At 47.8% G+C, this 23094-nt stretch overlaps 1 protein-coding gene across 2 annotated transcripts; it reads left to right on the top strand.

Moving 5' to 3' along the window:
• Positions 1–3774: 3774 nt before the first annotated feature.
• On the top strand, positions 3775–15349 carry LOC127333438 (protein CIA1). 2 transcript variants are annotated; one of them, XR_007871140.2, is made up of 10 exons: positions 3775–4141; positions 4224–4370; positions 4473–4691; positions 4861–4925; positions 5612–5677; positions 5835–5912; positions 6534–6601; positions 14335–14404; positions 14789–14872; positions 14993–15349. XR_007871140.2 is itself a non-coding variant. In XM_051359825.2 (10 exons), the coding sequence occupies exons 1-10, from the start codon at positions 3953–3955 to the stop codon at positions 15068–15070; spliced, it is 1059 nt and encodes a 352-aa protein (XP_051215785.1). In that variant the 5' UTR covers positions 3778–3952; the 3' UTR covers positions 15071–15349. The 2 variants fall into 2 exon arrangements, 1 of the variants encoding a protein (XP_051215785.1); XM_051359825.2 differs by having other exon boundaries at positions 3778–4141; positions 6534–6596.
• The last annotated feature ends 7745 nt before the right edge of the window (positions 15350–23094 follow it).

The following is a 23094-nucleotide window of genomic DNA, read 5'->3' as shown; positions in this document are numbered from 1 at the left end:
AGAGAGGTGAGAAAGGGGGGTGAATGAGAAGTTAGGGTTGACGGTGGATATTTATAGGCCGGAGGGACGAGATTCGTGCTCCGCATCCTGTGGTCGGAACGCAAGCGTCGCACCGTTGGATGCGTGACACGTGTCCAAAACCCTAAACGGTAAAAATGGCTAAGGATAAGTTACCGCGCAAATCGCGCGAAAATGGCGCCAGAATTGGCGGAACCGTTTGAGTCTTTTGAGATTCCGGGTAATCGCGCGAAGATAAACAGCTCTCATTCGCAAGCAGGGGAGTAACCCGGAAACGTGTCTTGAACCGTCGATGGGTGAAGTCCCGCAGGATGGGAATATTTTCCGACTAAAGGTTGGGAAAGAAGAAAATAAGAAGATTGGAGTTCTTCAAGTTTCTCCGCGTTACCAACATTGCTGGAGATCATGATGGGCTAGCAAGGCGAAAACAGCAGGCGAAACTCGGAGAACTCTGGGGGCTACTTTTGTGGGTATACTTCATAGGTGTACCATCGATAGTGCTTAGATCCGGCAAGCCCGGGTGGCCCACAGATGGTGATGTGGCATGTGGCCCATCGGGCGGCCCAGTTGCTGTTGATCCTGACGGATGAAGTCCGGCCCAGGCAGAGGGAGCCGGATCCGACCGACCTTGAGGAGGAACCCGGATCCATGTAGGCCCAGTAAGGAACCCGGATCCGGTACGACATAGATGGGAAGGCAGATCCTTAACGTGCACGGCAAGATATTGTACCGTAGTTAGGCAACCTGTATCCGGCTAGGACTCTCCATGTAAACCCTAGATCTGTGCGCCTTTATAAGCCGGATCCCGGGAGCCCTAGAGGCACAACCTCAACTCATTGTAACATCGCGAAAGCGCCCAGATAATTCCAGACAAGCAGCAGTAGGCCCTGTCATCGTGCAGGTGTTCCGAAGCTGGGTAAATCGCGTACCACCGTCCCGTGTGCACTCCGCCCTATGGCCCCTACTTCTTCTCCCCCTCGTGAGGATCCCTCCTCCGAGGTATCGTCGATTAGGCAACGACACCATGTGATGCTTTGCTTGATAACATTGTTGATCATGTGAAATTGATTGCTTGTGATACCATGACCATACCATGCTACGAGAGTTTCACTTTTTCCACGCTTGTTTGCCATACTAACGATAATTATCATGTTTGTGTTGTGACACCCTTGATGAACACTTGCTCTTTCCATAGGGTTGTCGACAACAATGATAAAATGTTGAACATGCTATGCCCAAAATGTTTACACTATTCCATGATCCTTACATCCAAGATTGTGAACAATTGCTCTTTCTTATGCTTGGTATGCAAGAATGCTTATTTCATTGTCCACGAGATGGCCCCCATAGCCTTCTCCCTTTTTGATGATCATGAGCTACCACATGCCATGAATGCACCTTCTTGCCATATGCACCATCGCCATGCATTTCATACTATCTTGCTTGACACTAATGGTGATGTGCACAAGACATGGAACATCATGATGGATGATGTGTTCCTCTACCATGCACACACGCTTTTTTGTTTTCTCTTTTGTGTGTATAGGTATCCGAATGACAACTTCCACCGCTACGGAGCATGAGCGCACAAAACGCGCAATTGAGAGCTACCCCAACAAGGACGAGATACGTGATCCAACCCATGGGATTCACACCAATGGGTATGTTCCCAAAAGCCTCCGCCCTCATGTGTTACCGACATGCCTTGTCGAGCTTTCGGTTTGGCCCAATTCCTCATCACCTCTTTTGCCTCTTATGCAACATAGCTTGACACATCTTGTTGGCACAATGGTTGTTGTATGTCTTGATGCTTTAATCACACACTCCGACAATCTCAAGGACCATGTCATACATGAGAGAGACACCTTATGCATCTTGTGCCACATATCACACAAAAAGTTGCTCTTCTTTGAACTTCTCGTTTTATCTATGGCATTTGAAATGGATCCTTTGACACTTGAGGATATTCACACTCGGCTCACGCCAACCATACTTTCCCAAGCTCGAAGTTTCCATCTCTTTGCCATTGCACATAACAATTTTGCCCACAATTTTGCCGCTGTTACTTGCCTTTTGATTGTTCCATTTGTGTGGGACAATGCTACACATCACATTTTTGACACTTTACAAAGCAAACCTTTACTTGCACAAATTTTTGCCCTACCAAATTTTGGATACATCGACACTCTTTTGGTTCCCATTTTTGCCAAATGCCTCTTGGAGAAACGACTTGATGCTTCGTATTTGATTGAGAGCCTCTTGTTCGCCGATCACCAAATTGGCATCCACAAGCTTTCCACTCGCAAGTTGTTTTTCCCCAAGTTCTTCTTCGACCGCGACTTTGTCCATCCATTACTACATGGGAGAACCGTCATGGCCTACATCATCGTTGAGGAGGAACAAGAGTCGAGGACGACTCTTCCCCAAGGGGGGGGGGAGATGATGCGGGGTGGCTTTCGGACACCTCCACCTCAAGACCGTCAAGTGCAGCCCCGCCTATCGTCGACGCTACACCATGGCCAAGGAGTCCCCCAAGTGGACCAACAACACAAACCCCCGCCATACATGTCAAGGTGAACTCTTTCCTCTCTATGGTCGACCTCAACACCAACTTGAATGGTATGCTACCTCATGCCTATTATCATGGTGTCTATAGGTGCCGACATTGACAAGGACCAAGAGAGAAGGAACTCCCATGGTGCAAGGAAGAGAGAAGAAGAAGAAGGAAAGAAGAGAAGAAGGAAGAGGAAGAAGAGGCCCAGCCGGCCCAAAGGCCGGCCAACCGGGCCCCAGGCCGGCCAGGCCGGTCCCAGGGCCGGCCAGACCGGGCCCCAAACCGAATCCACCCCGGTGACAACCGGGCGTCGTATCGACGCCAACCAGAGGGACTTTTGCGAACTTCCCGGTCTGGCGCCGGGTTGACCGGCCCTGGCACCAGGCCGTCCGGTCCCAGGCCCGGTTGGCGCCCGGTTGACCGGATTTCACGGGTTCGACTCGACCGGAAACTGCCCGAGTCGGTCCACCGCGTACCTATTCGCCCCAAGTCGCCTTGTACCTCTATATAAGCACCTAGGTCATCCCCTTTACTCCTTAGACAAGATTTAGACTTAGATATGGATTTGAGCTTTGTCTCCCTAGGGTTTCACCCCCTTTGTATCAAGGCTACCCTTGTTGGATGATTGGATTTGGTGTGTGAGATTCTAGTGCCACCCACTCTCTCTCCCACTCCTAGATTCATCTCCCTCACCAATCTCTCCGCTCGGAATTCTACCGCGCGTCTCTTTCTGGTTGATTCTATTGGCGTGGTCCATCGAGCCACGGGGGTAAGTAATCGATTGTATCGGGTTGGTGTGCGTGCGTGAGTTCCTCGTGTTCTTCGTGTTCATCGCGCTCTCCCTCTCTCCCTCCTTTGGATTTCGGGTCAACCGCAAGATCGGGCCACAAACGGGGTCTTAGACCACATCACCGCGGGTAAAAAGTCAGGCCCGAGCTCGGCCCAGCCCTACCGTCAGGCCTATAAATTAAGCCCGAACCCGGCCCGAACGAGAAAAAAAAACCCGGCCCGACCAGGCTAAAATGCACAAAAATGAAGGCCTGAACCCGGCCTGGCCCGACGTTTGGGCTCAGATTTCAGGCCCGAACCGGGCCCGAAGTGCAAGCCCGACCTGATCCGAAAATCCCGGGCTGGGTCGGGCCGAGCCGTCCGGGCCGGGCTGCCCATGCCCAGATGTAGTTGACTCCCACAGCCCCAGGCCATGAGTAAACCCTCGCCTCTAGGTATCCGGTAATCCCCCCATCCTCTCTCTCTCTCTCCTCGCTGGTCGCCGCCTCTCACCGCATCTGCTGCCCCTCTCTGCTCTCTTTGTACACCCCTCATCGGTGACTCTCGCCCAGCCTGGAACTCTTGGCACCAGCGATCACTGGCGAGCAGGCCATGGACGGCAGAGGCGGCGCGGTGGAGCTGCGCGAGACCCACCGCCTGACGGGCCACGTCGACCGCGCGTGGGCACTCGCCTGGAACCCAAACCTGGGCGGCGGCGAAAGCCCCGTCCTCGCCTCCTGCGGTGGCGACAAGACGGTACGGATCTGGAAGCGAGCTCCCGACGGCGGGTGGCAGTGCACGGTAAAGGCCAGGCTAGTTATCTTCTAGAGGTCCACATTGCGGTAACTCATTTCCTTATCTTACGTCCGGTCCGTTTGATTAGGATGTGCTCGAAGACACGCACAACCGCACGGTGAGGTCCTGCGCTTGGTCCCCCGACGGAAAGCTGCTGGCCACAGCAAGCTTCGATGCCACGACGGCCATATGGGAGTACTCTGGTGGGGACTTTGAGTGCGTCGCCACACTGGAGGTGAAATTTCTGCTGAATTTGGTTTTCTCGTTCGGTGTTATCGCTGTCTGCTGTTTGGAGTGTTGGTTACCTGTGGATGCTGACTCTGTTGCCGATGCGTAGGGGCATGAGAATGAAGTGAAGAGTGCGTCGTGGAGCCAGTCTGGGTCGCTGCTTGCAACATGCAGCCGGGACAAGGCTGTGTGGATATGGGAGATGCAGCCAGGGAACGAGTACGAGTGTGTTGCCGTATTGCAGGGGCACACTCAGGATGTGAAGATGGTCCAGTGGCACCCGATCCTTGATATTCTGGTTTCTGTCAGCTATGACAATACGATCAAGGTAATTAATTTGAAACAATCACATGAACCAATGCAAATACATTAGTTTGGTCTGCATAATTTTTGTTGGATGTCTTGCAATTTTAGGCTTGGGGTGGGCAAAAAGGGTGTGCTCTTGCTCAATTTGGTTTGTAGTATTTATTTGACATAATATGGAAGATTCGATGTAGGTCTGGGCTGATGATGGCAATGATGAGTGGCATTGTGTACAGACATTAACTGAAGCCGACAACTGGTAATCAGGCTCTGTGGTCCAAGCCAGTTCTGCTATCCTGTGCTTGATAAGACCTGTACTAGCTTATGGTATAGTATGTTTTGACTTACTTAATTGAAATATTTAACTAGTGCATCCACACGAAATTCCAGCTTATGTGGCCCCGTTGATTATAAACAAGATGTGATGCATGAAAATTGTCCATTTTATGAGTTGGCTGTTGATTTTTTTGTTTGGATGAAAGGTTTTGCTCTACGACCATACCCTCTTATATGGACATTCAGATGAATAGTATCACATCCAACTGGTGCTCTTTGTATTGGTAGAAATATCATATGATTATTATACTTGCATTTTCTCAAGTTCCCACTTTGCTAAAACATAACTTGGGATTATATGTCAAATTGTCAATCATAGTAATTTGTTCGTGTTCTGTTCATATTAACTATTAGGATTATCTTTATATGGTTTCATCTTGTTTGGATAATATTATCCACTTTCTGCGATTCATCTTCAGAAATAGGTGAGCAATATCTTTTTTTTTTTTGCGAAAAGAACTAGGTGAGCACATCTACATTTGCTTGTTCACTTCAATTGTTGATGGACATTATTTCTCTCAAAACTGAGCATTGACTGTTCTTTCTGGCTCTAGTACTTAACTAATTATGGGTTCTTTTCTCTGCTGCAATTGATCTTCTTGATTACAGTGGTCATTCCTCAACAGTATGGTCAATATCTTTTAATCAGAAAGGAAATAGGATGGTCACATGCAGGTTCGTTCGACAATGCTGGATTAGTATCCCTCTTTTTGCATGATGTCCTGAGCTCTGATGCTCTGTTGGTATTATCCCAGTTTCTTTAACACTGCTCAATTCATGTGCTCTAGCCAGGCCATAGAGAAGTTACTAACGCCATATACTTTTTATCCAGTGATGACTGTACTTTGAAAATTTGGGACACAAGTATTGATTTGTCGCAACCAGAGACTGGAGAAGGTCATGAATCTTGGTAAGAATTTTGTTATTTATACACAAGTCTCTATTTGGGCAGCATTGTTCATTTTTTCCTTCCATTTTTTTGTATAATAAGTTCAATAACACGGAAATAACACAACTGTGCCTAAAAGATATGCTGCAGAAGAAGACAAGTTGTGGTAATTCATAGTTTAGTCCCCACTCCAAAAATTCAACTATGCATTAGTAAATCGCAAGCATATTGTTGTGCTTTCTATTATTATTAATCTGGCATATCTCGGCATTTGTATACAAATTTACTCCCTGGGACAGTCCGGACAGATGTAAACTAATAGTCAAGGATGTGCTTGTTCTTCACAGAGAAGTTGTTGTTTGGTATATATCCTAGTGTACATTCTTATTTGCAGCAGAACTTGTATAAGTTGGATGCACTCATTTTTGCTGCTATTATCATCGAATAGTAATACTTACATTGAGTAAACTTTTGCTCCGTTTTATACCATAAATTGTGAACAGAGGAATTACTTGTTTGTTCTAACTGAGGGTTGTTTAAGGACTATGAGTTGACTTTTTTGTAAATTGTGTAGCAGTTATATTGCCACTCTAGCATCTTTCTACACCATCCCTCAACAGGTTGATTATTATTTTCTTTCAGGCAGCATGTTTCTACTCTAACAGGATATCATGGTCGAACTATTTTTTCAGCTCATTGGTCAAGGTTAGGTGAATTCCAGTCACATCTATATCCTGCTGCATCTTAATTTCATTCATAGTGGGCTATTTACTCTTTTATCAGCTAAAGCACAAGCATTATTAATTCAAGCAAAGGAGGCTTATTATATTTTATTATCTTTAGGAAGAGACAATCCCATCTAGTGATGTTCAGTAGTGGTCTACACTCTAGCCAGATTGATTTTGTCCTCTCGACAGACACGCCTGCATTGATTGTGTTAGAGTACGTCATGGGCCTGAGCCCGTTAGTCTTATGGTTTGCTTAGGGGTCAAGTATGCCTTGCTTGGGAGTCAAGTAAACCTCTTTATATATGGAGAGTAGATGTATCAATCTAATCAAGCAAGAATTAAGAAGGAAATCCCTTCCCTCTTGCCCGGCCGTGGCAGAAGGCCACCGGCCGGCCTTCTCGCGCCCTCGCAGCTCTCTCTCTCTCTCACTCCCAAATCCTAGCAGCCACATAACACTTGGTATCAGCTTTCCGGGTTCGATCATGTCCAGCCCTCCACCGAGTTCTTCCCACCCGCCGTCGCCGCACTCCGACGTCCCCGCCGTTCTCTCCCCGGCCGAGATCACCGCAGCCCTCCGCGATCTGACCATTGCTGTCCAGGAGATCCGCCTCTTCCTGGCCGGTCCCTACTGGCCGCTGGCGGCGCTGCTGCCGTGGCAATCGACGCACCAGGCGGCCTCCACCGCGATCGCCGGGCCGTTGCAGCCGACGCCGTCGCTGCTCTTGCCGCGCCACCCGACGCCGGCCGCTTTGCGCCCCGCTGCCGTTGTCCACCATCTCCGGGCCGGGCCCTACCTCGGCGCCGGGGGTCCCTCTTCTCCAGCAGCCGGCTGCCTTCTTCCCCACCGGGACGCTACAGCAACAGCAGCTGCCGCCGCCACCAACGCCGCTGCAGCTGCTATCCTCACCGACGTTGTCCCTGCCGTTCGGTGGGTAGATGCAACAACAGCAGCAGTTGCTGTCAACACCGCAACAGCGGCTGCTGCCGCCACCGACGCCGTCCCTGACTTTCGGCGGTGTGGGAGCGACCTTGGCCCCGGGCTCTACATCGACACCGTCCGGGATGCCCTTCCACCAGGTCCGTTTCCCTTCGTCACCGTCACCGCTTTCGTCTTGGATTGCTATCCGCCACGTATCGGCGGCGGTGAGGCTGCAGGCTGCTGTACGCGGCCTCCTAGTGCGTCGGCGTGTGCGGGAGATGCGTGATCTGCAGCTGCAGCTCCTCTAAGTTGCGCTTTGTTGCGCAAGAGACCTTGATCTCGTCCGCTGCGTCGAGGATCTTGGGGGTGCGGTTTCCCCCACGGGCGGCGGACATGCTATTTCTCCCGTGGGCAGCAACCTCAAAGTCTGTGCCATCGACAGTCATCCGGCGGGGAGAAGGCATGGTGTCACCGATAGGAGCGCACCGCGTAGCACCACTGCATTCCGCCACCGGCCACCGCGCGAGCTCCTTTTGTCCCGCTGGTTTCCATGGGATCCAGGTGGCTGTACAGGTGCATGTCCGACGGGCGAATGGTGTCCACTTTATTTTCGGGGGTCAACAATAAAGCGTCCCCTTTCATTTTCAGGTTGAGAGTAATAAAACAAGCCGAGATGTAAAAGGCTCGTTTTTAGGTGTTAGGGTTGTGTTGCGTCAAGTCATGGTTTGTTTAGGTTGCAGGTGGGGTGTAGTGTTAGAGTACGTCATGGGCCTGGGCCCGTTAGTCTTATGGTTTGCTTAGGGGTCAAGTAAACCTCTATATATGGAGAGGAGATGTATCAATCTAATCAAGCAAGAATTAAGAAGGAAATCCCTTCCCTCTTGCCACCGGCCGTGGGCAAGGCCCCCGGCCGGCCCTCTCGCGCCATCCCCCTAGCAGCACCATAACAAATTGTAAGGTGATACCTGGAGAGGGTGTTGTCCCTCAACATAAGCTGGTGGTTGCTGACTTTCGCTTTAGGATCTGTGTCCAGCAGGGTAAGCGCGCCAAAGTCGCTAGAACAAAGTGGTGGAAGCTCAAGGGTGAGGCATCCCAGGCTTTCAGGGAGAGGGTTATTAAGGAGGGCCCTTGGGAGGAAGGAGGCGATGCAAACATGATGTGGACGAGTATGGCTACTTGCTTGCGGAAGGTCGCTGTAGAGGAGTTTGGGGTGACTAAGGGAAGTAGAAGGGAAGCTAAGGATACCTGGTGGTGGAACGATGAGGTCCAGAAGGTTATTATGGAGAAGAAGGACTGTTTTAGATGCCTATATCTGGACAGGAGTGCAGCTAACATGGAGAAGTACAAGGTGGCGAAGAAGGCTGCAAAGCGGGCGGTGAGTGAAGCAAGGGGTCGGGTGTATGAGGACCTCTACCAACGTTTAAACACGAAGGAAGGCGAAAGGGACATCTATAAGATAGCCAAGTTTAGGGAGAGGAAGACGAGGGATGTCAACGAAGTCAAATGCATCAAGGACGGAGAGGATCAACTTCTTATGAAGGATGAGGCGATCAAGCGTAGATGGCGGGAGTACTTTGACAACCTTTACAATGGAGAGGTTGAGAGCTCTACCATTGAGCTAGACGACTCCTTTGATGATACCAGCATGTGCTTTGTGCGACATATCCAGGAGTTTGAGGTTAAGGAGGCGTTAAGGAGGATGAAAGGAGGCAAGGCGATGGGTGATAAGGGGGATCCCAGCAAATCCACCTAGGTTGATGCCCGATCTTTCACAGCGAGAACCTGGGGCGATGAACGCAGCCTGGAGAAGGGGAAACGAATCCAGCAAGCAACAGATCGATGAACTACACGCCTCAAACGTCGAGCTAGACAATCCTTGATGAACACAAGAACCTTCACAGCGGATATAATAGATACACGACAGCCGTACCCCCAGAGGGATGATACACGTGATCATACGCAATGGGGTAAACCCTAATCTTTAGTCTAAACTTAGCTATCCCTAACCCTAGCCGCCCCACCTCCTTATACGAGGGGGAGTGGTGGCCGGTCAGCCCAAGTGGGCCTCCCTAACTTGGTTTGGACAGGCCCAAACCAAACTGACTCAAATCAATAAAAACCCTAATTGGCCCACATATGACCATTACATAAACTAAGATAATTAAGCTGGTGGAGTCCTGAATCTGGGCTCCACATAGGCCTCCATGCCCATAGCTGCGACCTCGTGCCAACCTCAACCGTCGGTGACACAACCCGAAGTGACTATTTGAGGGTCTTCACATGCATTGTAGGCTTGTTACCAAACACAAAACACGCACGTAAGAATTCCCGAAAATCAAACCAAGTTGCAGCCATAATGCCCTTCACACGCATCTCCTTGTTCCACCAATTGTGTATCTCTTCATCCACACGACGAACAGCAAGTGCCAACCGTGTAGAGCCATCCAAGAACTCATAAATACCACACCTTTGCAAACCCTGGTGTATATGACTTTCCCACAACTCATAATCCAAAACTGATGCATAATGATGAAGTTTCCACTTGACCTTAGCCTCAGCAAATGACACACCGGCTAATATATCAAGAAAATCATTGAAAACATCTCCAGACCTTTTGCCGGAAACACACCGCTTCCCATGAAAATCACCATGAAATGACAGCACCCCGGAAGAATGCGGAATTGTAAGTCCGGATGATTGCGCTGAACGAAAACAACATCATCAGCCTGCCCGGCCCGGTTGGACCGGCCTGGGGACCGGTTGTGCCGGCCCAGGGCCCGGTTGGACCGGCCTGTGCGCCGGTATGACCGACCCAGGGCCCGGTCTGACCGGCCTGGCCACCGGCAACGCGGCTGGGTGGCTCAGTATACGGCCGGTTGGCACCAGCATATGGTCCGGTCTGGACCGGCCCGGCCGGCCAAGGGCCCGGTCAATTGGCCTGTGGACCGGATCGCGTCGCGAATCTGCCTCTTCTTCCCGATTTCAGCCTTGATTTTTCGCGATTTTGACCTCCGAAACAGCCATGGATGACCTGCAAACTGCACCACAACAACTCCAAACTTCCTCCAACTCACCTCCTTCGACCGAGAGCCAAACTCCTCCGATTTAGAGCCAATCTTCTCCGATGCAAACCGATCCGAAGAGATCGATCAACAAAAACCTCGCTGTGAGCAACCCAGAAAGCTGACACCACATGATAAGGGGGATCCCAGCAGATCCACCTAGGTTGATGCCCGATCTTTCACAGCGAGAACCTGGGGTAGTGAATCCTCCCAACAACGCGATGAACGCAGCCTGGAGAAGGGGAAACGAATCCAGCAAGCAACGGATCGATGAACGATACGCCTCAAACCTCGAGCTAGACAATCCTTGATGAACACAAGAACCTTCGCAGCGAATATAATAGATAAACGGCAGCGCCGTACCCCCGGAGGGATGATACACGTGATCACACGCAATGGGGTAAACCCTAATCTTTAGTCTAAACTTAGCTATCCCTAACCCTAGCCGCCCCACCTCCTTATATGAGGGGGAGTGGTGGCCGGCCAGCCCAAGTGGGCCTCCCTAACTTGGTTTGGATAGGCCCAAACCAAACTGACTTAAATCAATAAAAACCCTAATTGGCCCACATATAACCATTACATAAACTAAGATAATTAAGCTGGTGGAGTCCTGAATCTGGGCTCCACATAGGCCTCCATGCCCGTATCAATGGGTCCTGATGGTATCCCCATCGAGGCATGGAGAGGCCTTGGAGACGTAGAGATAGTATGGCTAACTAAGCTTTTCAACCTCATTTTTCGGTCAAACAAGATGCCCGAAGAATGGAGGCGGAGTATTTTAGTACCAATCTTCAAGAACAAGGGGGATGTTCAAAGTTGTACTAATTACCGTGGAATCAAGCAGATGAGCCATACTATGAAGCTATGGAAGAGAGTCATTGAGCACCGCTTAAGAAGGTTGACAAGCGTGACCAAAAACCAATTTGGTTTCATGCCTGGGAGGTCTACCATGGAAGCCATCTTCTTGGTACGACAGCTGATGGAGAGATATAGGGAGCAAAAGAAGGACCTTCATATGGTGTTCATTGATTTGGAGAAGGCCTATAATAAGATACCTCGGAATGTCGTGTGGTGGGCCTTGGAGAAACACAAAGTCCCAATAAAGTACATTACCCCCATCAAGGATATGTATGATAATGTTGTGACAAGTGTTCGAACAAGTGATGGTGACACTGATGACTTTCCAATTAGAATAGGGCTACACCAAGGGTCAGCTTTGAGCTCTTATCTTTTTTGATTTGGTGATGGATGAGGTCACAAGGGATATACAAGGAGATATCCCATGGTGTATGCTCTTTGCGGATGATGTGGTGCTACTCGATGATAGCCGAACGGGGGTTAATAGAAAGTTAGAGTTGTGGAGGCGAACTCTAGAATCGAAAGGTTTTAGGCTTAATAGAACTAAAACTGAATACATGAGGTGCAGTTTCAGTTCTACTAGGCACGAGGAGGGAGAGGTTAGCCTTGATGGGCAGGTGGTACCGGAGAGAGACACTTTTCGATATTTGGGGTCCATGTTGCAGAAGGATGGTGATATCGATGAAGATGTGGGCCACCGAATCAAGGCTGGTTGGATGAAGTGGCGACAAGCTTCTGGCGTACTCTGTGACAAGAGAGTGCCACAAAAGCTAAAAGGCAGGTTTTATAGGACAGCTATCCGACCTGCGATGTTGTATGGCGCGGAGTGTTAGCCAACGAAGAGACGACATATCCAACAGTTAAGTGTAGCAGAGATGCGCATGTTGAGATGGATATGTGGCTACACAAGAAAGGATCGGGTACGGAACGACGATATACGGGAGAGTTGGGGTAGCACCGATTGAAGAGAAGCTGGTCCAACATCGTCTCATCTCAGATGGTTTGGACATATCCAACGGAGGCCTCCGGAAGCGCGAGTGCATAGCGGATGGATAAAGCGTCCTGAGAATGTTAAGAGGGGTCGTGGTAGACCAAACTTGACATGGGAGGAGTCTGTTAAGAGAGACCTGAAGGTTTGGAATATCGACAAAGATTTAGCCATGGAAGTTAGCTATCCACGTTCCGGAACCATGACTTGGCTTCGAGATCTTATGGGTTTCAACTCTAGCCTACCCCAACTTGTTTGGACTGAAAGGCTTGGTTGTTGTTGTTGTTGTAAACTTAATTGTACACATCAATATTCCTGTTGGACTGATGGCCAGAATCCTGCAGAAGCTGCTGAAAGTCCTTAATTGTCAGTTTCACATCTTTAGGGTATAATAAAGATGAAAGATAATACAATCGTAGCCTGAATCTGACATATTTACCTATATGTTTCCAAACTACCATTATCATATGTTTATGTTGAACAGACTTAGATCTGCCGAAATTTGGAAAATTATGCTGGCTTGGTTGCACTCGTTAATTGTGTGGCTGTGGTTAAACCATGTCCAACTAATGCTGCTATTGAGCTATTCAAATATACGGACTAGAAAATACATATACTAGTGTATGACGTCCATGCAAAGTGTATGAAATTAAATGGCAGGCAGCATTAGTACTTCGGAGTAATAAATTCAGCTGTGTGGTCATGAGGTCCAACCTGTACGGAACAGTCAAAATCTCAATGATTGTAGGGAAAAATTTCTACAAGTATTATTGAAGTGTTAAGTTTGTCGGAAATATACTTTTGATCCTAGATGTTTCTAATTCTGCCACTCAAAAACATTTTGAATGTTTTAAAAATTGAATAAATAATTCACGCATACATGTAGACATTTTATGTGTGCATGCCATTTTTCGTGCAAAATCGATTTTTTTTGTGTCATGTGAAAAAAGATAAAGAAATGTCCCATTAAGAGCTATTTTTAGCACCAAATTTTACCTTTTTTACTCACGACACAAACAATAATGGGTTTTCGTGAAATGACTTTGCGAGCACATAGAATGCCCATTTTCGTGGAAAAACCCGGCGTTTTTTGTGTCGTGTGAAAAATGATAAATAAATGCCCTATTAAGAGCTACTTTTTACATGCACACGAACAATATCGGTTTTTCATGAAACAACTTTGCAAGCACATAGAACACCAACTTTCGTGGAAACCGGACTTTTTTGTGTCATGTGAAAAAAGATAAAGTCCTATCAAGAGCTACTTTTTATCACCAAATTTTATCTTTTTTACACGTGACAAAAACAATATCGATTTATTGTGAAATGACTTTCCGAACACATATAAGTCGAGAGGTAGGTGCAACATTTTTTCAGCATTCTTCTAACATTTTAAAATATGTTCAAAACTCATTTACAAAATAACACTGGAAGTGCGTGTTACTGAGATGCTAGGAATAATCCAATAAAGTGCTTGTTAACCGAACCTGATCTAGGAATCCAATAAATAAAACGCGTGGACAGGGTGGTTGAAACAGTGCCAGGACCCAACGGCCTGCATGCCTTAGGTTTGACACTAGCGAGATGGTTGGCCTGGTATTTGGCAAAGGGATTACCGACCAAATACTAGCTGGAATACGAGGTCGGGCTAGGAAACGGATGGCTTGATGCTGTAACAATAAACAGAGCAACCAAGCTCGGGCAGACTCTCGAGTTTTCGAAATTACGCTGTCATTCTGAATCACCAAAGAAACTGTTGACCATTCTAATCTACTGTACTGAAGTCTTTGCATAAGTGATAAGCCAATATGAATTGCCATGCTGAATTGAAATAGAATATTCCTTGTACTATTCTTTGACATTTTTTATTCTCCTCTGTGCATGGCAGCGAGGATTTTATTGCCAGTGGGGCAGGCGATGATGCTATCTGCTTATTCGTTGAGGAGAAGAGTAGTATGGTATCTCACGACTCACGATTTTTATCTTTATGGGGTGTGCTTACCTGACCATTTTGTCCAAGTTATATTTGGGGTAGAATGGTTGGTAGTGAAGTGCGATGTTCCAACATGGACTGCATACTTTAATAGTGGTCTAATTTTTATAGTAATAGATGCTTGAGGGTTGTGATTTTTTTTTTTTCAAATGCATGACCATTGGCTTCAAACAACCATTTTCTGCCATTTATCTGTATTTAATTTAATTGATGTATGTCTATATTCCTCTAAAAGAATGTACAGTTATTGTTTCTTGGTACCATCAATGGCATTCTCTTTTGCACAAGCTGGATGCAGCATAAGATATGTGTGTGCATCATGTATTAATGGTTAACTTGGATGATGCAGGTTGAGGGCCCTTCGTACAGATTAATATTGAAAAAGGAGAAGGCACATGACATGGATATAAACTCTGTCAGATGGTGTCCTCAGGTAATTTCACAAATTAGCAACAAATTAGTCTTATTGTGTTAAGCTGATAATGGATTTCATTTGTTTCTACCTTAATGTATCACTATCATGATCTGTAATAGAGTGCCTAATTAAATATAGGACCCAAGGGTGTTGGCATCTGCCAGCGATGATGGCACGGTGAAATTGTGGGAGCTGCGAGGGAATATACTTGCTTGAATTTGCATCCAGTCTGCTGCAATATGGTTATAGTTCTAGCTGTGTACCTTAAGATCATAGAATGGGGTAGGGATTGCTTTTTCGTTTTCTGCTCTCCAAAACAATGGTCTCTAGGTTAGCTAATACTTGTATCTGCTGAGAGCTTGCAAGGCGATGATCTTTTAGCAGATTTTGATCCGAGCTAAAGAAGATAGATGGCACCCTTACAAGACGCTGAATTGTGTTTGAAATGGTAGACACATGTCATTTTTACAAATAAGCAAAGTTACATCAAATTAAGCTCGCTTACACAGATAAGTCCTGTGTACGGTTCCCTTGAAAATATTGTTTGTCTCACTGTTTGGCAGAATTCATCTTGTTGTACTGATGAGATTTGCGATGCCATATCGTTCTATGTACAATATATCTGTTGTTAGCTAATTGAGCGAGATGTGTTTGACGGAAAATTAGGTCCATCATTGGCAGTATATATGGTGTTTATGCTGAGCATTGGTATACAAATATGCTCTGGCCAGTGCTACGCCATGGTACATTTTATATAGCGCCAAGCAGCAGCGCATGTTTGAAGGTACATTTTATACTAGAACAAATACCCGTGCGTTGCTACGGGTTAATAAGATTGGCTAACCATAATTTGGGAGCATATTGATTCAAAATTCTGAAACAATAGGTAAACAATTAAGAGGTACCACGGCAGTCTAGAGCTGAAATAAGGGAGCTGAGGCTACATGTAGAAAAACATAATAAGTAGTAAATCAAGCTACAAAGTTAATCCAGAGCAATGGGCCGATAGGTGATGATATAATGACAATTTAGTAAACATATGCGCTACTATAGTCACTACCTTCAACCAATGTACATCGGGCGGTATCCATCACTTGAGAATCTTCAAGTAAATTCACCAACCAAATATATCAAGACCTCCTAAACCAAAAGAATAGCGCATGGTACTGCTTCCAAAAGTGTGCTTTAGCTGTTTAACAATAATTTCTGGTACTTCTTTTTTACTAGCCTCACCTTTTTTAAATGCGAATATGCCAAGAATTGCCGAAGAGAATGCTTGCTCTAGCTGGACTTATGCTTTTCGATTCGATCAACAACTCTCAGTCAACTGCACCTACGCAATCACAAGCTCTTCTATGTCATGGTTTGTCTCTTTTTATTCGTCAACCAAGCGGGCCGCTTCGTTGTATGCAGAAAATGCCGACGTCTCGCACTTGCTAGGTCGCACGAGGTAGGGGAATCGGGTGAACAATGATCAACACAAGCTAACATTCTTGGTCTCCCGTCTATGTTTACTGTAGAAACTTAAGCTCGCGTCTTGCAAAACAATGTCAGGGCACTCCTGGCGGCCCCTGCGATGGGGCCGTTGGGATGTTGAGCATGTTTTTTTTTTTTTGTAGAATAGAACCTTAGCATTAAGATAAATATCAAATGGTGCAAAGCACCTTAACAAAAAAGAAAATTATAACGAAATCTTTGAGATGTCCTTCGTTTTCAACCTCTAGACTGTGTTGATGGTACGCCGCCGCTGCCGCTCCTTCCTGAGCCAGCCTGACCACCCCTATGTAGAGCTTTCGGGGAACACCAGTGGGTGGGTCGGCTCGATGATCATGTACCCGTCTGTGTCGATCCAGTACGTGCCCCGGCAGCACAGCCACGGTAATGGTGGAGACACGATCAATGAGGAGCGCGTTGGGCCATAGCTCCCGTAGCAAGCCACATAGGGCCGCACACTTGTTGTTTTTGTTGTCGGCTTCATGGTTGGCCCCCTTGGTCGTGGTGTACATCGCATCTTGTTGTGACCTTCACGAGCAGCCCGTCATCATCGACCTACTCCAATCCCTCCTCGTCATGGTCTAAATCCTAGAACTCATTGTCGCTTGCCATGGCGAGCCGTCGGCGTTGTGGCCTCCTTGAGCATCCCGACGTCGTCTAAGTCCGGCTCCAATCGCGTAATCTTCAGTTCGTCGGATTGTGAAGCGCTGGCGAGTTCTCATCGAAGCTTTGTGGTGGCCCAGCATAGAGATGCCATCCAGCCACGCGGGACTCCGCAGCCAGCGGCGCCTGCAGCATGACTGCCTCATCTCTCACGTCGTCTAGTTCCCTGGGCGGTGCAGCGGCGGGAGTACCAGCACCCTATCGGGGCTGCCACTGATCGATCGATGGATCGATTTTTTTTTTTGATCAGGCCGACGATTCCATCGATACGCACTCATGAGTTGTTTCAGCGCTTTTGACCGAGATAAGGACGGCTAAGCTTCGCTGGGTCATTATTTAAAGATGGATAACGGCAGGCAAAATAGTTCAAGGACTCTACGTTTTGCTTTTCTGTTTGGGCTCGGGTGTCCGGGTGTCGTCCTATACGTGACCTCCTTCCGTGCATGGAAAAAACAGCTCAAGGACTCTACGTTTTTCTTTTCTCTTTGGATTTGAACTTTGGAATCGGGTGACCTCTTCATGTACGTGACCTCCTCTCGTAGGTAGAGAGACCCAGTCGAGCGACGGACGAAATTGACCAACCAAATGGGTGAAACTGCGGAATAGATGAGTATTCAGAGATATTGGGTCTAGGATTTTCAGGAGACATCGGACCTAGAGAAAAAGAAAATTTTCCGTTTGTGACACGAGCCAGCCACCTATTCCAATTTAATAGTAACTAGCATAATACCCGTGCGTTGCTACGGACAACGCACAAAATAAGTACAACTTGTTAGGATATAATTTTTGTGAATGAATTATTTGTATTTTGGGGAAAAATATAACTGTCATTCATGCTAATTTATTTTCTGAACACATATCTATTACCCTAGAAAGTTATAGCTAGCATTGAAAATTACGTGCGTTGCTATGGAACAGAAAAATTAATGTAAATAATTTATTGTTCTGATTTTTAGGCCCAATAAGTCAATACAAACATAGAAACATCTTGTCATGACTACAATTTATGGCTAAAAAGTCAAGAAAAATATGCATTGTTACTGAATAAGGAAAACCATATAAGTATTCGTAGATCGTTTGTTCTGTATTTTTAGACCTAGTAAGTCGAAACAAAAAAAACAAAAACATATAAGTATTGGTAGAACGTTTTTTTTTACGCCCATCAAGGCAAGACAAACATGCGTTTCTACGGAGCAAAAAACATATAATTATCAGTAGAGTGATTGTTTCATTTTTAGGCCGATTAAGTCAAGAAAAACACGGAAACATTTTTTCATGACTAAAATTTATGACTACGAAAACCCTATAAGTATTCGTAGAAGGATTGTTCCCTATTTTACACCCAGTAAGTCAAGACACACACATAAACATCTTGCCATTACTAAAATTTATTTATTTCTGCAGTTGTCTGATGTTGTGGAAATGCTCTTTATTTTTGTTTTGAATTTGAATGACTTATAAGACGATATTCATTATGATGTAGCCCCGCCTATCGTCGACGCTACACCATGGCCAAGGAGTCCCCCAAGTGGACCAACAACACAAACCCCCGTCATATATGTCAAGGTGAACTCCTTCCTCTCTATGGTCGACCTCAACACCAACTTGAATGGTATGCTACCTCATGCCTATCATCATGGTGTCTATAGGTGCCGACATCGACAAGGACCAAGAGAGAAGGAACTCCCATGGTGCAAGGAAGAGAGAAGAAGAAGAAGGAAAGAAGAGAAGAAGGAAGAGGAAGAAGAGGCGGGAGGAAGAGGCCCAGCCGGGCCGGCCAGGCCGGTCCCAGGGCCGGTCAGACCGGGCCCCAGACCGGATCCACCCCGGCGACAACCGGGCGTCGTACCGACGCCAACCAGATGGACTTTTGCGACGTTCCCGGTTGCCGCCCGGTTTGGACCGGATCGTGCAGTCCCAGGCCCGGTTGGACCGGCCCCTGGACCGGATTTCACGGGTTCGACTCGACCGGAACTGCCCGAGACGGTCCACCGCATACCTATTCGACCCAAGTCGCCTTGTACCTCTATATAAGCACCTAGGTCATCCCCTTTACTCCTTAGACAAGGTTTAGGCTTAGACATGGATTTGAGCTTTGTCTCCCTAGGGTTTCATCCCCTTTGTATCAAGGCTACCCTTGTTGGATGATTGGATTTGGTGTGTGAGATTCTAGTGCTACCCACTCTCTCTCCCACTCCTAGATTCATCTCCCTCACCAATCTCTCTGCTCGAAATTCTACCGCGCGTCTCTTCCGGGTTGATTCTATTGGCGTGGTCCATCGAGCCACGGGGGTAAGTATCGATTGTATCGGGTTGGTGTGTGTGCGTGAGTTCCTCGTGTTCTTCGTGTTCGTCGTGTTCTTTGCGCTCTCCCTCTCTTTCCCCTCTGGATTTCGGGTCAATCACAAGATCGGGCCACAAACGGGGTCTTAGACCTCATCATATGGTATCAGCAGCTTTTGGTTTCCGCGGATTTGACCCCCCACCCACCCAATTTCATCTCTGAAGAATTTCCCAAAAAATTCACCAAATAATAGCCCCAATTTGCCTTTGGACGGATCTGCGATTTCGTTGCGTTTGAGTGGTTTTGGTCCATGGATTCGATGTTATTGTGCTTGATCTACTATTTCTCCAACTTTTAGCCCCCAATTCCATCGTTTCCCTTCGATTTGGGTCGATTTGGTTGGTTTTTTGCTCAAGAACAGGAGAGAGAAACGCAAACCGGCCCAGAACCCGGTCAACCGGGCGGTAGACCGGCCCAGCCGGCCCAGAACCCGGTCAACCGGGTGGCAGACCGGCCAGGCCGGTCCCAGGGCTAGCCAACCGGACCCCAGACCGGGCGCCACACCACCACCTCCGCCGCCGACCACCACCACTCCTCTCCACCACCGGCAAGCTCCGTCACCCCACAAACTACCGGCAAACGCCACCGCGGCCCCATAACCACCGCCGCAACCGCAAGAGCATCGACATCACCCACCACCGGCATACCACCGCCACCACCGCCAAGCTACTTTGACCCTTTTCTTCCGCTAACTTGTGTTTGCTTGTTCCGGTTTGAGTGCCTTGTTTGTGCAACTAACCCGCAGCTCCGAAGCAAGCGACGACATCCTCGGCACCCCGAACTTGCAACCGCACTCTTGACACCCGCCATCATCGCAAGTTGTGTGTTCCGACACCGCCTAATATTTTCATCTAGGTATAACTTGCATTCCCTTGTAACCCCTCTTCTTTTGCGATCTATCCTATCGAGCATTGCTTATCAAGTGTTGCGAGACATTGCACGTGGCCTCGATTGTGAGGTGTGTGCGTAGTGTGGAGTCAAGCTTCTAAGCAAAACTCGTGTGGCAAGATAGCAAAAGCGAGCTAACGCTAACATAGGGCGAGAAAAAAGCCGCCAAAACACAAAAAGAGCAAAAGAGTGCAAGTGCCACCATACATATACAAAAGAGTGTCAAGTGCCACCAAATACAAAAGAGAAAAAGCTTTTAAGCAAAAGAGAAAAAAGAGAAGAGAGGCCGCGTGTAAATCTTGTTGTCTCTCCGTTTGCAACCAAAGCTTTGCCTCTCCTTGTGTTAGTGTGACACCGAGCACCCTTGCTTTTGGGTTCTTACACTTTTCCGCTCATTCCTTGGTCGCACTAACCCCGTTCATCTCGTGTGTGCGTTCCATATCTTTTCCTTGTTTATAGTGATCATCGCTTTGACATTTGATTTTTGGATTTCACCCACTCTTGACAACAAACTTGATTTCGGATTTTGTCTTTTGGCTTTCCACCATACTCACCTAACACCATATTTGCTAGCTTTTGCATGTGCTTTTGTGTGAGTACCCGATACAATTGTTCTAACTCTTGGTTTGTTGGATCAGCCCAATCTTGTCATACCACGGTAAGGTTGCGAGGTAGTGTTCTTGCACTAACATACACCATATAGATCTTGTCGTGCTAACATGTATAGCGACGAAGAAGATACGGAGGAGTACTGATGTAGCCCCGCTCACCGACGACGCTACACCAAGACCAACAAGTCCCCCAAGTGGACCGATGACGCGAGCTCGGGTTAAAGCACTACATGATGAGGTGAACTCGCTCCTCACCACCCTTGATCTCGGTACTCCTTTGGATGGAATGCTACCTCATGCCGATGTGCTTTGTGTCATTAGGTACAAGGCGCATCAAGAACCCGGAGAGGAGGACACACCATGGTCAAGGGAAGGAGAGGAGCAGCGGGACATGGAGATGATCACGAAGCTGGACCCGACATCGCTCGAAGCACTCAAAGGAAGAGAAGAATGCTGGCCGGCCCAGGACCCGGTCGGACCGGCCCCACAACCGGATCATCCGGTCCCAGGCCCGGTCAACCGGGCGCCCAACCGGATTTCCCTGCATCGTACCGGAAGGCAACCGGACGGAAACTTGCGAGGTTTGCGGTTGGCGCCCGGTCGACCGGCCCCAGGACCGGACCACCCGGTCACAGGCCCGGTCTGACCGGCCCCAAACCGGATTTGACGGGAATGACTCACCAAACTGCCTAAGTTATCCACTTGCGTACCTTTTCGCCTTGCTGGCCATGTATGCCTATATATAAGTAGCCTGGACCCCTCCTTTACCCCTTAGACTTAAATTGATCTTAAACACTACTTTGAGCTTTGTCTCCCTAGGGTTAGCATCCCTTTGTAATCAAGGCACTCTTGTTGTTGATCTTGACATTGTTGAGTGAGATTCTAGTGCAAGTCACTCTCTCTCCCTCATCAATCTCGTTTTCTCCAACACCAATCTCTCACCGGGAATTCTGCCGCGTGCCTCTTCCGGGTGATTCTATTGGCGTGGTCCATCGAGCCACGGGGGTAAGTATCGGGTGTATCGGGTTGGTGTGCGTGCGTGAGTACCGGCGTTCTTCGTGTTCTTCGTGTTCCTCGTGTTCTCCCACCTCTTCCCTTGGTTTTCGGGGTCAAATCGCGAGATCAGGCCAATCCCTAGATCTCAGATCTCATCATATGGTATCAGCAGCTCTTGGTTACCGCGATTTTGACCCTCCACCCACCCGATTTCGTTTCTAGAAAATTTTCCACAAAATCCCCAAAAATAGCCCTAAATTGCCTCTTGACCGATCTGTGATTTGGTTGCGTTTTGAGTGGTTTTGGTCCGTGGATTCGGTGTTGTTGTGCTTGATCTACTATTTCCCCAACTTGTAGCCTCCAATTCCATCGTTTCCCGTCGATTTTCTCTTTTGGTTTTGGATTGGGGAAGAACAGGAGAGAGAATCCGTGAAACCCGGTTGGGAAACCCGGTCAACCGGCCCCCAGACCGGACCAGCCGGCCCAGCACCCGGCCGACCGGGCGCCAACCGGACCAGCCGGTCCACCATCCGGTCCAACCGGGTCCATACCGGGCGCAGCTCCGCGCCCTCCTCCGAGCTCGATTTCGGCTACCACCACCACCACCATAATCGCAGGTATAACTTGCAGTGTTCCCTTGTAACCCTCTTCCTTTTGCGATCTATCCTATCGAGCATTGCTTGTTTAGTGTTGCGAGACATTGCACGTGGCCCCAATTGTGAGGTGTGTGTGTCGTGTGGAGTAAAGTATACAAGCATACACTCGTGTGGCACGATAGCAAAAGCGAGGCTAACGCTAACATAGTGCGTGAAAAAGCCACAAAAACACAAAAAGAGTGCAAGTCGCACCATACATCCATATATACAAAAGTGTGCAAGTGCCACCATAGATACAAAAGAGTGCAAGTGCCACCGTGTACAATAGAGTCATAAGCTTTTAAGCAAACGAGAGAAGAGAAGAGAGGCCGCGTGTGAATCTTGTTGTCTCTTCATTTGCAACCAAAGCTTTGGCTCTCCTTGTGTTAGTGTGACAACGAGCACCTTTACATACACTTTTCCGCTCACTTTTGGTTGCACTAACCCCGCTTATCCCGTGTGTGTGTTCCACAACTTTTCCGTGTTCATAGTTATCTTCACATTGACATTTGGATTTTTGGACCTCACCCACTTTTAACAACATACTCGATCTTGGATTTCGTCTTTTGGCTTTCCACAACACTCACCTAACACCATATTTGCTAGCTT

This window comes from Lolium perenne, chromosome 2 (genome assembly GCF_019359855.2).
Source record: "Lolium perenne isolate Kyuss_39 chromosome 2, Kyuss_2.0, whole genome shotgun sequence".
Lineage (NCBI taxonomy): Eukaryota > Viridiplantae > Streptophyta > Magnoliopsida > Poales > Poaceae > Lolium > Lolium perenne.
The sequence above is the reverse complement of the archived record's forward strand: the minus strand, read 5'-3'. Positions and strand labels throughout refer to the sequence as shown.